General features: G+C 41.3%; 1 protein-coding gene across 1 annotated transcript; it reads right to left on the reverse strand.

Annotated features, from left to right (window-relative positions):
* Nucleotides 1-5333: 5333 nt before the first annotated feature.
* LOC124259205 lies at nucleotides 5334-11580 on the reverse strand. The gene is made up of 10 exons (XM_046693301.1): nucleotides 11500-11580; nucleotides 11061-11196; nucleotides 10631-10742; nucleotides 8941-9141; nucleotides 8561-8673; nucleotides 7937-8060; nucleotides 6772-6887; nucleotides 6384-6460; nucleotides 6023-6181; nucleotides 5334-5501 (listed from the first exon to the last, which is right to left on the reverse strand). The coding sequence occupies exons 1-10, from the start codon at nucleotides 11510-11512 to the stop codon at nucleotides 5419-5421; spliced, it is 1134 nt and encodes a 377-aa protein (XP_046549257.1). The 5' UTR covers nucleotides 11513-11580; the 3' UTR covers nucleotides 5334-5418.
* Nucleotides 11581-14387: the final 2807 nt, after the last annotated feature.

Consider the following 14387-nt stretch of genomic DNA (forward strand, 5'->3'; position numbering starts at 1 on the left):
CCTGAATAAACCAGAATGACAAAACAAACAAAATATGTCAGAGTAACTGAACCTTGTCATCAGGTGTGACCTCTTCGTGACATGTGCGACCTCTCTGTGTGGCATGTGCGACCTCTGTGTGATCTCTGTGACATGTGCAACCTCTGTGTGATGTGTGACATATGTGACCTCAGTGTCACATGTGTGACATCTGATCAACATCAAGTTCAAACCAATGACCATTGATCATCGCTCAAGCAACTGTAGAAGGTTTGAGAAGAGGGCGGTTAGGATTGAAAGAAACCATTCACCATAGAGCCCCTTCCTACACCTACCTACAGATTTACACTGGCAACAGTCCATCCAAAGGAGGAACTTTAGGTCACTCATCGACCTCACATGTTAGAACATTCCTACCAATGACCATTCATCGTCACTCAAGCAAATCGTAGAAGGTTTGAGAAGAGTGGGGTTAGGTATGAAAAAACCCTTCCCCATTGAACCCTTCCTACACCTACCTACTGATTTACACTGGCAACATTTCATTCAACTTTGAGGTCTCTCATCGACATAACATGTTAGAACATTCCTACCAATGACCATTCATCGTCACTCAAGCAAATCGTAGAAGGTTTGAGAAGAGTGGGGTTAGGTATGAAAAAACCCTTCCCCATTGAACCCTTCCTACACCTACCTACTGATTTACACTGGCAACATTTCATTCAACTTTGAGGTCTCTCATCGACATAACATGTTAGAACATTCCTACCAATGACCATTCATCGTCACTCAAGCAAATCGTAGAAGGTTTGAGAAGAGTGGGGTTAGGTATGAAAAAACCCTTCCCCATTGAACCCTTCCTACACCTACCTACTGATTTACACTGGCACTTGGCACTGGATTTACATCCCAAGGAGGAACTTGAGGTCACAGACTTTTCAGGTTGATGGTCCTACTCTGACTGAAGGTACATTGCTTCCCACCACAGACATTTCAGGTTGTTGGCCCTACTCTAACTGGAGGTACATTGCTTCCCACCACAGACATTTCAGGTTGTTGACCCTAGTCTAACTGGAGGTGTAAATTGCTTCCCACCACAGATATTTCAGGTTGTTGACCATAGTCTAACTGGAGGTACATTGCTTCCCAACACAGACATTTCAGGTTGTTGACCTAGTCTAACTGGAGGTACATTGCTTCCCAACACAGACATTTCAGGTTGTTGACCCTAGTCTAACTGGAGGTACATTGCTTCCCACCACAGACATTTCAGGTTCTTGACCCTACTCTAACTGGAGGTACATTGCTTCCCACCACAGACATTTCAGGTTGATGACCCTACTCTAACTGGAGGTACATTGCTTCCCACCACAGACATTTCAGGTTGTTGACCCTACTCTAACTGGAGGTACATTGCTTCCCACCACAGACATTTCAGGTTGTTGGCCCTACTCTAACTGGAGGTACATTGCTTCCCATCACAGACATTTCAGGTTGATGACCCTACTCTAACTGGAGGTACATTGCTTCCCACCACAGACATTTCAGGTTGTTAGACCCTACTCTAACTGGAGGTACATTGCTTCCCGTCACAGACATTTCAGGTTGTTGACCCTACTCTGACTTGAGGTACATTGCTTCCCACCACAGACATTTCAGGTTGTTGACCCTAGTCTAACTGAGGTACATTGCTTCCCACCACAGACATTTCAAGTTGTTGGCCTTAATCTGAGTGGAGGTACATTGCTTCCCACCACAGACATTTCAGGTTCTTCGCCCTACTCTAACTGGTGGTACATTGCTTCCCACCACAGACATTTCAAATTGTTGGCCTTAATCTGACTGGAGGTACATTGCTTCCCACCACAGACATTTCAGGTTGTTGACCCTACTCTGACTGGAGGTACATTGCTTCCCACCACAGACATTTCAGGTTGTTGACCCTACTCTGAATTGAGGTACATTGCTTCCCACCACAGACATTTCAGGTTGATGACCCTACTCTAACTGGAGGTACATTGCTTCCCACCACAGACATTTCAGGTTGTTGACCCTAGTCTAACTGGAGGTACATTGCTTCCCACCACAGACATTTCAGGTTCTTGGCCCTACTCTGACTGGAGGTACATTGCTTCCCACCACAGACATTTCAGGTTCTTGGCCCTACTCTAACTGGAGGTACATTGCTTCCCACCACAGACATTTCAGGTTGTTGGCCCTACTCTAACTGGAGGTACATTGTTTCCCACCACAGACATTTCAGGTTGTTGGCCCTACTCTAACTTGAGGTACATTGCTTCCCACCACAGACATTTCAGGTTGTTGGCCCTACTCTAACTGGAGGTACATTGCTTCCCACCACAGACATTTCAGGTTCTTGGCCCTACTCTAACTGGTGGTACATTGCTTCCCACCACAGACATTTCAAATTGTTGGCCTTAATCTGACTGGAGGTACATTGCTTCCCACCACAGACATTTCAGGTTGTTGACCCTACTCTGACTGGAGGTACATTGCTTCCCACCACAGACATTTCAGGTTGTTGACCCTACTCTGACTTGAGGTACATTGCTTCCCACCACAGACATTTCAGGTTGTTGGCCCTACTCTAACTGGAGGTACATTGCTTCCCACCACAGACATTTCAGGTTGTTGACCCTACTCTAACTGGAGGTACATTGCTTCCCACCACAGACATTTCAGGTTGTTGACCCTACTCTAACTGGAGGTACATTGCTTCCCACCACAGACATTTCAGGTTGTTGGCCCTACTCTGACTGGAGGTACATTGCTTCCCACCACAGACATTTCAGGTTGTTGGACCCTACTCTGACTGGAGGTACATTGCTTCCCACCACAGACATTTCAGGTTGTTGGCCCTACTCTAACTGGAGGTACATTGTTTCCCACCACAGACATTTCAGGTTGTTGGCCCTACTCTAACTGGAGGTACATTGCTTCCCACCACAGACATTTCAGGTTGTTGACCCTAGTCTAACTGGAGGTACATTGCTTCTCACCACAGACATTTCAGGTTGTTGGCCCTACTCTAACTGGAGGTACATTGCTTCCCACCACAGACATTTCAGGTTGTTGACCCTACTCTAACTGGAGGTACATTGTTTCCCACCACAGACATTTCAAGTTGTTGGCTTTAATCTGACTGGTGGTACATTGCTTCCCACCACAGACATTTCAGGTTCTTGGCCCTACTCTAACTGGAGGTGCATTGCTTCCCACCACAGACATTTCAGGTTGTTAGCACTACTCTAACTGGAGGTACATTGCTTCCCACCACAGACATTTCAGGTTGTTAGCACTACTCTAACTGGAGGTACATTGCTTCCCACCACAGACATTTCAGGTTGTTGGCCCTACTCTAACTGGAGGTACATTGCTTCCCACCACAGACATTTCAGGTTGTTAGCACTACTCTAACTGGAGGTACATTGCTTCCCACCACAGACATTTCAGGTTGTTAGCACTACTCTAACTGGAGGTACATTGCTTCCCACCACAGACATTTCAGGTTGATGCCCTACTTCTTAACTGGAGGTACATTGCTTCCCACCACAGACATTTCAGGTTGTTGGCCCTACTCTAACTGGAGGTGCATTGCTTCCCACCACAGACATTTCAGGTTGTTGGCCCTACTCTAACTGGAGGTACATTGCTTCCCACTACAGACATTTCAGGTTGTTTGCCCTACTCTAACTGGAGGTACATTGCTTCCCACCACAGATATTTCAGGTTCATGGCCCTACTCTAACTGGAGGTACATTGCTTCCCACCACAGACATTTCAGGTTGTTGACCCTAGTCTATCTGGAGGCACATTGCTTCCCACCACAGACATTTCAGGTTCTTGGCCCTACTCTAACTGGAGGTACATTGCTTCCCACCAGACATTTCAGGTTGATGGCCCTACTAGGACTTGGGGTACATGGATTCCTACCATACATTTCAGGTTGTTGGCCCTACTCTAACTGGAGGTTCATTGCTTCACACCACAGACATTTCAGGTTCTTGGCCCTACACTAACTGGAGGTACATTGCTTCCCACCACAGACATTTCAGGTTGATGGCCCCACTCTAGCTGGGGGCATAGTGCTTCTCAGCACAGTCATTTCAGGTTGTGGGTCTTAATCTGACTGGAGGTACATTGATTACACAGACATTTTGAGGACAAGTCTCCCTTTCACTTGCACTGTCCCATGCCTCTTTTGTACTTAATAACAACTACCGTACTGTATCGTCCCATCTTTGACCTGGATTTGAGTGAACATTTCTTCAATCATCTACAGCTTCTTACATGATAGTGACTTTGTGAACAACATCAGAAATAATGACAATTACTTTGAAATTAATTCCTCTCTGATGCTTTAAGGTTCAAAATGTGGTCAATACAAATACATCATATCATTTTAAATAGAATGTACTGTGCAGGTATCCTAGTATATGCATATATATTGATCAAAATATATTGATAAAGAGGACTGAGATGACTGTACCTTGTTAATCACACAATCAATGTGCATCATAAAAAATATTGCCTATTCTGATCCAAACCATTCCACCAATAAATCACATCAAAAATCAAATATACCCATATCATTATATACTATCAAAGAAATATCACTGATGAAATAGCATTGTTCCAATAAGAACAGTAAACAATATATCCATGTCAAAACAAATCAACAAATATAAAAACATACGCAGTTCCAAATCGTTGTCGTGTTCATAGCCAGGTCGTTAGGGAAATCCATCAGTAAACATATCTAAGATTTCTTACTTTCCATCAGTACCCTTCTTGGAGGATTTCTTCTTCAAGAAGGAGTGTTTGCCTGTCAACTTAGTTGTGGTGATCAGCTGTTCAGGAAAGAAGCCATATTTCTTCTTCTTAATCAGCTTCCCCTTCTTAATGTATCCATATGCTCGGCCATCAGGAGCAGATTCGCGGTCACTGATGTAAATCTTTTGTCCTGCAAAATTCAAAACAAGGAAAATTGAAATGATCTGTAATACATCTAGTTCATGTTATATCAATCAGGAGCAGATTCTTCATCACTGATGTACAATTCAAACCAAGGAAAAATAGATCATTGGGCCTTTGCTCCACACTAGAAATCATGTACAATACTTGTAGATCAAATGTTCATTATTAGCAGATTCCTCATCACTGATGTCATCCTCTTTTGTTGAAGATGAAAATGATGCTTCAAATATCAATCTTCATTGGCTCACCACTTACGTTACTCATTGAACATTCTCTCACTCTCCTTAATGAAATGAACATGTGTAACACAGTCAGATGTAATTACGGTAATGAATAATGTTACGTCTATCAACTTACCTGCTTTGAATGTCAGTTCATCCTCTGAGCGAGCAGTGAAGTCCTTCAGAGCATACACTTTGACCTTCTTGCCTGCTGCTGACTTCATGCTCTCTTGGGGTCTGAAGATTGGGTCATTGGAAGTGTTGGACTCACTGTCTGGGTGTCAACATCAGAGTCAGAGTCCGCTGAAAGAGGAAGCGATAGTGACGTTTCAGCCTGACTGTGTTTATGACCTTGTTCAGGTTTGGTAAATTTCAATTTTAATATATAACTAGAAACAAACTCAACATCATTCACAAATTAGAAGTCCTAAGTCATATTAAACAAGTCCACATGTTAAACAGTCCTGGAAGATGTTGAAGGGAACATGTTGTCCCTCAGGAATTGGACCACTAAGCTGTGTCCTTGTCTAACACTGTCATTCACTGATCAGTTCTGTTGGGTTTGTATGCACACAATATCCGTACAATGATCTATATCTTCAGTATTCTCAGGTGATCAGGACGATGTATTACCAGATTCACCTTGCCCACCTTTTACGCGTCATCCAACCTGAAGCTCACATTTCTTGCAATGGTAGCTGGAAGCAGGAATTTCTTAGCCACTGCAGTTTGTCATTTCTAACTGAAATATGCTACATTATATTCAGTGAGATTAAACACTAACTTACTCCAACCTCCTGATAAGGACAAGAAAGTATACTTACAGAGGCCCTTGTAATTTTCCACTATGGTCTCCTTGATGACAGGAGCTCTATATGTTGTTGTCTCCATCACAGCGTTGGGAATCTCAACATCAGGTGGTTGGGATGCAGTCACCAGCCTTGGGGTAGTGACAGGTATGGGACGGGAATGCTTCCATGAGTCTGAAGAAATATACAATCCATTCAGACTGTGGATAAAAACCCTCCTGTTGAAAATCAAATGTCTCCAAGTACCTTGGGATTGCAATGTAAAGTGAAAATACTGATCACCAAGTGCAAGTAGGTTTCTTCTCCTTAAATCGAACCCTGTCATGTACAGGACACAAATAATCCTGTTGCCTTTACCTAAGCCGATAGTACTCACCCTCATTGTGATCTGAATCTGAATCTACCCCGGTCTGTACAAACACAGCTGTGTTGTCTCTGGCTGGCAGGATTTGACTGTAAAACACATACATCACCAACTCAGGAACAGAACAAATGACAGAGTGCTGATGCCTTTCACATTTTCTACAACAGCAATTCCTTAATTTCTAACAGTATTTTCAGAGGTTCCCTGGACAGGTATACACCTTGAACAAGGCAGAGCAGCATTTATTCTGAATGAATGTTCTCACAGATGACTGAAAGTTTACACCAATGACTGAATGTTTATACAAAAGACTGAAAGTTTACTGCCAAACATTCACAACTATTGCCAGACATCAGATGGGACTCAGATCATCAATAAATGATACCCAAAGATGACTTACACAACATCTGACACCATGGACTTTCTTGATGTGGCCCACTTCTGTGATGATGCCACGTCGGATTTCTCCTCTGATGTCCTACTTGCCTTTTGTTCGTTGACCTCCGATGGGTGAAGCTGTATCGATACAACACAGGTTTACAACACTTGCTGGGGATTATCATCAGACATGTCGCTGAATATTTACTATCACTGCTGTATCGATACAATATAGGTTTACAACACTTACAGGTGATATCATCATACATCGCAATATTGACATGTCGCTGAATATTTACTATCACTGCTGTATCGATACAATACAGGTTTACAACACTTACTGGGGAGTATCATCATACATCGCAATATTGACATGTCGCTGAATATTTACTATCACTGCTGTATCGATACAACACAGGTTTACAACACTTGCTGGGGATTATCATCATACATGTCGCTGAATATTTACTATCACTGCTGTATCGATACAATACAGGTTTACAACACTTGCTGGGGATTATCATCAGACATGTCGCTGAATATTTACTATCACTGCTGTATCGATACAACACAGGTTTACAACACTTACTGGGGAGTATCATCATACATCGCAATATTGACATGTCGCTGAATATGTACTATCACTGCTGTATCGATACAATACAGGTTTACAACACTTGCTGGGGACATCATCATACATCGCAATATTAACATGTCGCTGAATATGTACTATCACTGCTGTATCGATACAATACAGGTTTACAACACTTACTGGGGACATCATCATACATCACAATATTGACATGTCGCTGAATATGTACTATCACTGCTGTATCGATACAATACAGGTTTACAACACTTACTGGGGACATCATCATACATCACAATATTGACATGTCGCTGAATATTTACTATCACTGCTGTATCGATACAATATAGGTTTACAACACTTGCTGGGGACATCATCATACATCACAATATTGACATGTCGCTGAATATGTACTATCACTGCTGTATCGATACAATACAGGTTTACAACACTTACTGGGGACATCATCATACATCACAATATTGACATGTCGCTGAATATGTACTATCACTGCTGTATCAATACAAATTCAAACGTTGCGTTACTGAACCAATAGTTCGATCAATGTTAAACACTTTCAATGACCTGCTTAACTCACCTCTTCCTGTGGAAACTTATGCTCATACACGTAGAACTGGTTGAAGACAGCAATTTCTCTCTCGATGTCCAACTTTTCAAGTTCGGAAATACCTTCTTCAAATATTGCCTTCAGTTTCTCTTTCCTGAAGTAAGGAATATGAATAGTACTTACAGGATACCTTAATATGCTCAGAGTTGGTAAAGGGGTGGTCATTTGATATTCTGGTAGGGGTTGCTTCCACTGAAACATCCCATCCACCCGAACACCAAATGGTCTGTCCCTAAATTTTAACAGCGCCTTAACAGTTGATACAGACTGGAAAGGCAGTAACAGATTCCAAGATTTGTTAAGGTCAGTTGACAGTTTTAAGTTTTAAAAACATACAGGACCATTATAAACTGCAAAAGAGTCCTGTCAGGAGAGTCAATCCAACAATAATAGCATGAAAATAAGTGCTAGTATTCGCACAGATCCCTGGGGGCAGAGTGATCACTATAGCAGCAGCAGCATATAGAACTCTATTAGGTGCCCTGAAAGTATGGGACAATCCTAGGATATTAGGGGACTGACCTTGCAACTATTAAAGCCGGGTATAATTAATGTCTTAGGTAAAGAAGCATCCATCCATATTTAAAGCCTCACCTGTGAAACTCTACATTTTTGTTGCTCTTCAACATCAAACCCAAAACCGTCTTTAGGTTTTCAAGACGAGCCATCTCAAAGGCATCCGAATCATTCTGGAATTTTTTCATTTCCTGAAACACATATCCTTCATGATTGTGACAGAATTCTAAACATTCTCAAAAACAAAAGACTAAGTCTGCATGAAAGTCAATGGCGCATGAAAGCAAAACAATGACAGTGCAATTTAATGTCACAATTTCCAAGCAACAAAGAGAACATCTTTTTTCATCTGTGTTCTACATGAACTATGAAAGCGTTGGTGCAATTTAACTGTCACAATTTCCATTTCTGGTGCAACGAATTGCTGGAAACTATCTGGTTTTCATCTGTGTCCTTACCTCAATGAAAGTCATTCGTGTGGATTTTTCCTCTCTGAGCTTGTCTCTGTAGGTTGTCTTGGCCCCTGCAGCTTCAGCCTCTAGTTTCTGCCAGTGCCCCAAGAGAACCTGGAACTTGGTGGGATTGTCCTCCCTCTCTCTGTAGGCTTCATCCAGCTGTGGCTTGAAGTCATCTGCCTTGTCCTTTGTCTGGTAGAACTCCTGGAATAGCATGGAGGAATAAGTCCACTGACAAGCTCGTGTTGTTGTCATGCAGTGTTCACGAATGGTGTTTTAAAGTAACAGGACATTGGGTCCTGTAAGTTTCAGCAGAGACCCTATAATAATAATCTATTATATGGTGAAAATTCACAGGACCAATAGAATATAATTAAACACACATTTCAGATTTAACATTTCTTATAATTGGCATTGAAATTATTAACAAACATAAGATTTATAAACAGCAAACAAGTGTCACATGTCACATATAACAACTTCAGTCAAAGTCATTGTGAAATATACAGTCAGACACTGGGGCCGGGGGGTTGTAGACTTCTATCGGACCGTTGGCGAATCTGCCGGATTTGTCAGAGGGTCAGACACTATTCGTGAACATTGGTCATGCCCTGTACTGACAGACTACAACACAACATTTTCATCCAGCAATGGTCAGTGGAATATGCTTATAACACATGGAAGGGAACTGGGTGCCTGAAGACCACAACACAACATTGTCATCCAGCAATGGTCAGTGGAATATGGTTATAACACATGGAAGGGAACTGGGTGCCTGAAGACCACAACACAACATTGTCATCCAGCAATGGTCAGTGGAATATGCTTATAACACATGGAAGGGAACTGGGTGCCTGAAGACCACAACACAACATTGTCATGCAACAATGGTCAGTGGAATATGCTTATAACACATGGAAGGGAACTGGGTGCCTGAAGACCACAACACAACATTGTCATCCAGCAATGGTCAGTGGAATATGCTTATAACACATGGAAGGGAACTGGGTGCCTGAAGACCACAACACAACATTGTCATCCAGCAATGGTCAGTGGAATATGCTTATAACACATGGAAGGGAACTGGGTGCCTGAAGACCACAACACAACATTGTCATCCAGCAATGGTCAGTGGAATATGGCTTATAACACATGGAAGGGAACTGGGTGCCTGAAGACCACAACACAACATTGTCATCCAGCAATGGTCAGTGGAATATGCTTATAACACATGGAAGGGAACTGGGTGCCTGAAGACCACAACACAACATTGTCATCCAGCAATGGTCAGTGGAATATGCTTATAACACATGGAAGGGAACTGGGTGCCTGAAGACCACAACACAACATTGTCATCCAGCAATGGTCAGTGGAATATGGTTATAACACATGTAAGGGAACTGGGTGCCTGAAGACCACAACACAACATTGTCATCCAGCAATGGTCAGTGGAATATGCTTATAACACATGGAAGGGAACTGGGTGCCTGAAGACCACATTTAAGACATATGCAATTACAGGAACAATGGAGGAACTGCAACATCAAGCAGCAAATCATCCCAATCTTATTGCATGTGGGGTTTCATTTAGAAATTATTCCAGTAATAGATACACCTGGTAATACTAGTCTATATAATATAACTGAAAATCTACTGAAAATGATGCTGATGCTGTCTGTTTACAACCACTCACATCCTTCAACTGTTCTATCTCCTTCTCCAGCTTCATCTGCTTTTTCCTGGCTCTCACATACATTGACTGTGTGGCCTTGTTTGAAGCATTGATATTTTCAGAGTGAATGTACCTAAGAAGTCAGAAAATTAACACAAATCCATTATAAGATATTGAAAAGGAAAATATAAAGATTCGTCTGGAAAGTTCATTCACTTTATTTTCTCTCAAAGAAAACCCTGCGACTGGAGTACAACCAAAGATCAATGACACAAAATCTGATGTCACACATACATATCAGATATATAGCAGCAATGTGATTTTTACTTCAGTCAGCTATTGTCATAAGCACTGTTTAATAGCCATGCTTTGAAAGAGTATCATCTTAATACTTACTCTCTCTTAAGTCAGTGAGTATGTAAATATATTTTCTATCTGACTCAGTACTTACTGATGAAGGCGATCGATTGGGCCTCTTGCAGCATACATGGCTTTAAGGCATTTAGCATGCAGATCCTCCTTCTGCCTTACAGTTTCCATCCAGGCGTTCATGACAGTTTTCACCTGGTCATATGCTAAGTTGCTACCTGTATTTACACAGAAACATACATATATAGGCTTATATGAGAGCATTCCTTTGGTTGTTAACTAATGCTGCATCTGAATGAGACTTATGGCCCAAACTATAAACTCATTAGGGACAGATTTCATTTCAAAAGTCCACATGTAGGTACACAGAAATAATTACACACATTCTCAAGATGGCATACATCTTTTACAAGTCAGTGCTCCATGTACATGGGACTGGCATTCTTAGGGCTTTGTTTTCATGTCATACATGTTATAGGAAATGACACAAAGATATGACATATTTTTCTGTACAGACTTACCAATTTGGGTCATCACACTATCTACCCATTTGGTTTGGAAGTCCTTGTATATTTTGCAGATTCTTCTCTCCAGTTTAGCACTGTCTGTCAAGAGGTTAAGAAGTGTTATCACTGAACTGAAAAATAAAAAATTGAAACATGAAATAGTAGAACCAATACATTGTAGGAAGCATTGGAAATTACTTCAAAAATTCTTTGATTCAAAGACTGTATAATGATAATGTCCTTTACAGACCTTGACACAAAGGAATGTTAACATTCGAAATCAAGCATGAAAATCAAATGCTTAAAGTTAAAAGATGCATGGTTAGCTTGGTTTAAAAACTATTACAGCAAACCTAAAACACTTAAGGGAAGCTATACTATAATACAATCACATCATGTTATTCTTCAGACAAGTCTTACAACATTTGGTCTACCACAGCCATGCAGGGATTAAGCCCAACTGTCAAGAAAAGGAAATGCTGGTTGGCATGTTGGGTTTCCTGAACTTTTGTGGCTTTTTAATCCTCCCACCAGCTGCTCATATTTCAGCTTGTTGACAACACAACCACGTAATTGTGTTTGTTAGTTGTTGTTTTGGTTTGTTTTTGTTGGGTGTGTGTGTGTGTGTGTGTGTGTGTGTGTGTGTGTGTGTGTGTGTGTGTGTGTGTGTGTGTGTGTGTGTGTGTGTTGTGTGTAGGGTATACATATATTTAAATGTATGTCTGTTTGTTTGCCTAAGGTGGTATAAACTTTTTGTAAATGACACACATACAGTCAAGCGAAAATATTAATAATTTTTTAAACACTGCACAAGAACCAGAAGCATTTCAGTTCATGCACGTGTTATTTTATTGGCGCTTAATGTTCGGACTAAACATTGATGTACATCTTCAGTTAAATGTGCGAGGCGGTGCTTTAATAACCTTTCGAAGAGACAATACTGTTTCTTATCGAACGAAAACAATCTACGTCCACATATTTGCTGATTATTTCGTCAAAGAGCTTGTCTTAGCACAAGATTCTGATGTTTCGAGTGCGAATTGAGCAATAATACATCAATTTACAAGTTTTCATCTTAACTCACACTGGAAACTTCCGATTCCTGTCGTGAAAGCTGGACAGAAGTCATGGCTCACTTTGTAAACTTTTTAATGCATTGAAACATAAAAAATGTCCTTATACTCACGAAGATCCACGTGAAAATCGTTTAAGTGCAGCTGGTGTCGACGCCTGACACCATTCGGGTGCTTCTAAGTGTGGATCTACGTCTGCCATGTTTGATTTTTCCGCCAGCGTAACTATCTTGATCCTTCCATGAGCGTCCCTGGGGGACAGAATGGCGTCGCTAGGGAACGCCACTAGCGATACGCATTTTGATTGGAAGAGCTAATACTATCCCAGGAGCCCTTGCGGCATAGTTGGGACCACTGTGGTCGAAAAAAACAGCGGTGTGACTCGATAAGTGAGCGAGAAGTCCAGATACGATTGATGTAACTTTGTTCTGAAGGTTCAAGTTTCACTTCAACATTTGTACTTGTAAGACAGAAAAACGATCTATGGGAGATAATCCCGTGTTCCTTTTACGATGACGATTTAGCGATGAGAGTTACTTCCCTTCAAGCGGAATGCAAGATGGCGTCGAGCAAAGACGTTTGTCTTGATTCGTACCGTGGTTCATGTGATAATTTACATGTTTACGCCCAAATACGGACCCTTGGCACAAGTGTCACTTATAATGGAGATTTATTTCTGTACCCTTATACATTATACGGAAGCAAGAACAACCCAAACGATGAATTAAACGCGGTCCTTAAATTTTTTATGCATTTCAATGATTTCATCACTCTGAACACAAACCAGTATTTTCATTTGGAAAAGATAGATTCTAGAACTTTGTACAGGTCCTAGTGTACTTGGGAGAAACTGTTGAACTTAGGACTGACTGACTGAGTTTGGTTTTACGCCGCTTTTAGCAATATTCCAGCAATGTCACGGCGGGGGGACACCAGAAATGGGCTTCACTCGTTGTACCCATGTTGGGATTCGAACCCGGGTCTTCGGCGTGACGAGCCAACACTTTAACCACTAGGCTACCCCACCGCCCGTTGAACTTAGGAAGACAGTGTGGCATCTAGTCCATGACACGATCCTTATTAACAGTGGCTACCTGAGAAAGTTTAGCCTGATGATCCTACACCTGCTGATTTTGACAGTATTGACCCAGCTGTACTTGATCACGATGAGGTTGAAACCCAAAGTCCAGACTGTGCCAGACCGATCCGAGAACAACCAAAAGTATTCCATCAAGAAGATTCCAGGAAAAAGTATGTTGATCAAATGTGGTATTTGGGTGTAAAGTGGTTTGGATATTATTCAGAAAATTGTTGGGTTGTTCCAATAATTTCAACCCACTCTGTTAAAAACTAGTTGAAGAGACACACTCTCAGATACCAAGACATCCTAAGAGTCAGACACGGAACCTATTCATTATTCTATAAGGTTTTACAGCCATGCATACTGTAATTATTGTATTTTAAGATTTCATGATCAATGGACAATTATTTGGTTGATGGTTTGATAAAGTTCAACATTAGCCATAACTAATCATGCTGATTTAGTTTTGTTAATTATGTCAGCATTCACATGGGAAAGAGTTAAATTTGCTCAGCATGAGCTCTCATGCTTAAGTAAACTAAGTTTCAACTTCTGAACCTGAATCGCATGAAATACATGTCTGTTTCAGTTAGGACCTTCATCCTTGTATGCCTATGTAAGGGCATCAGCAGGAACTTAATTTCCACTAAAACATTTGGCAATATTCTTAACCTTTACCCACATAAACATGCCATTTTATAATTGTTATTACAGTTTTGTCTTAAATAATTTGTGATTTCTGCAAATGA

The sequence above is a fragment of the Haliotis rubra genome, unplaced genomic scaffold (genome assembly GCF_003918875.1).
Source record: "Haliotis rubra isolate DU_JTF1 unplaced genomic scaffold, ASM391887v1 Scf712, whole genome shotgun sequence".
Taxonomy (NCBI): Eukaryota; Metazoa; Mollusca; class Gastropoda; order Lepetellida; family Haliotidae; genus Haliotis; species Haliotis rubra.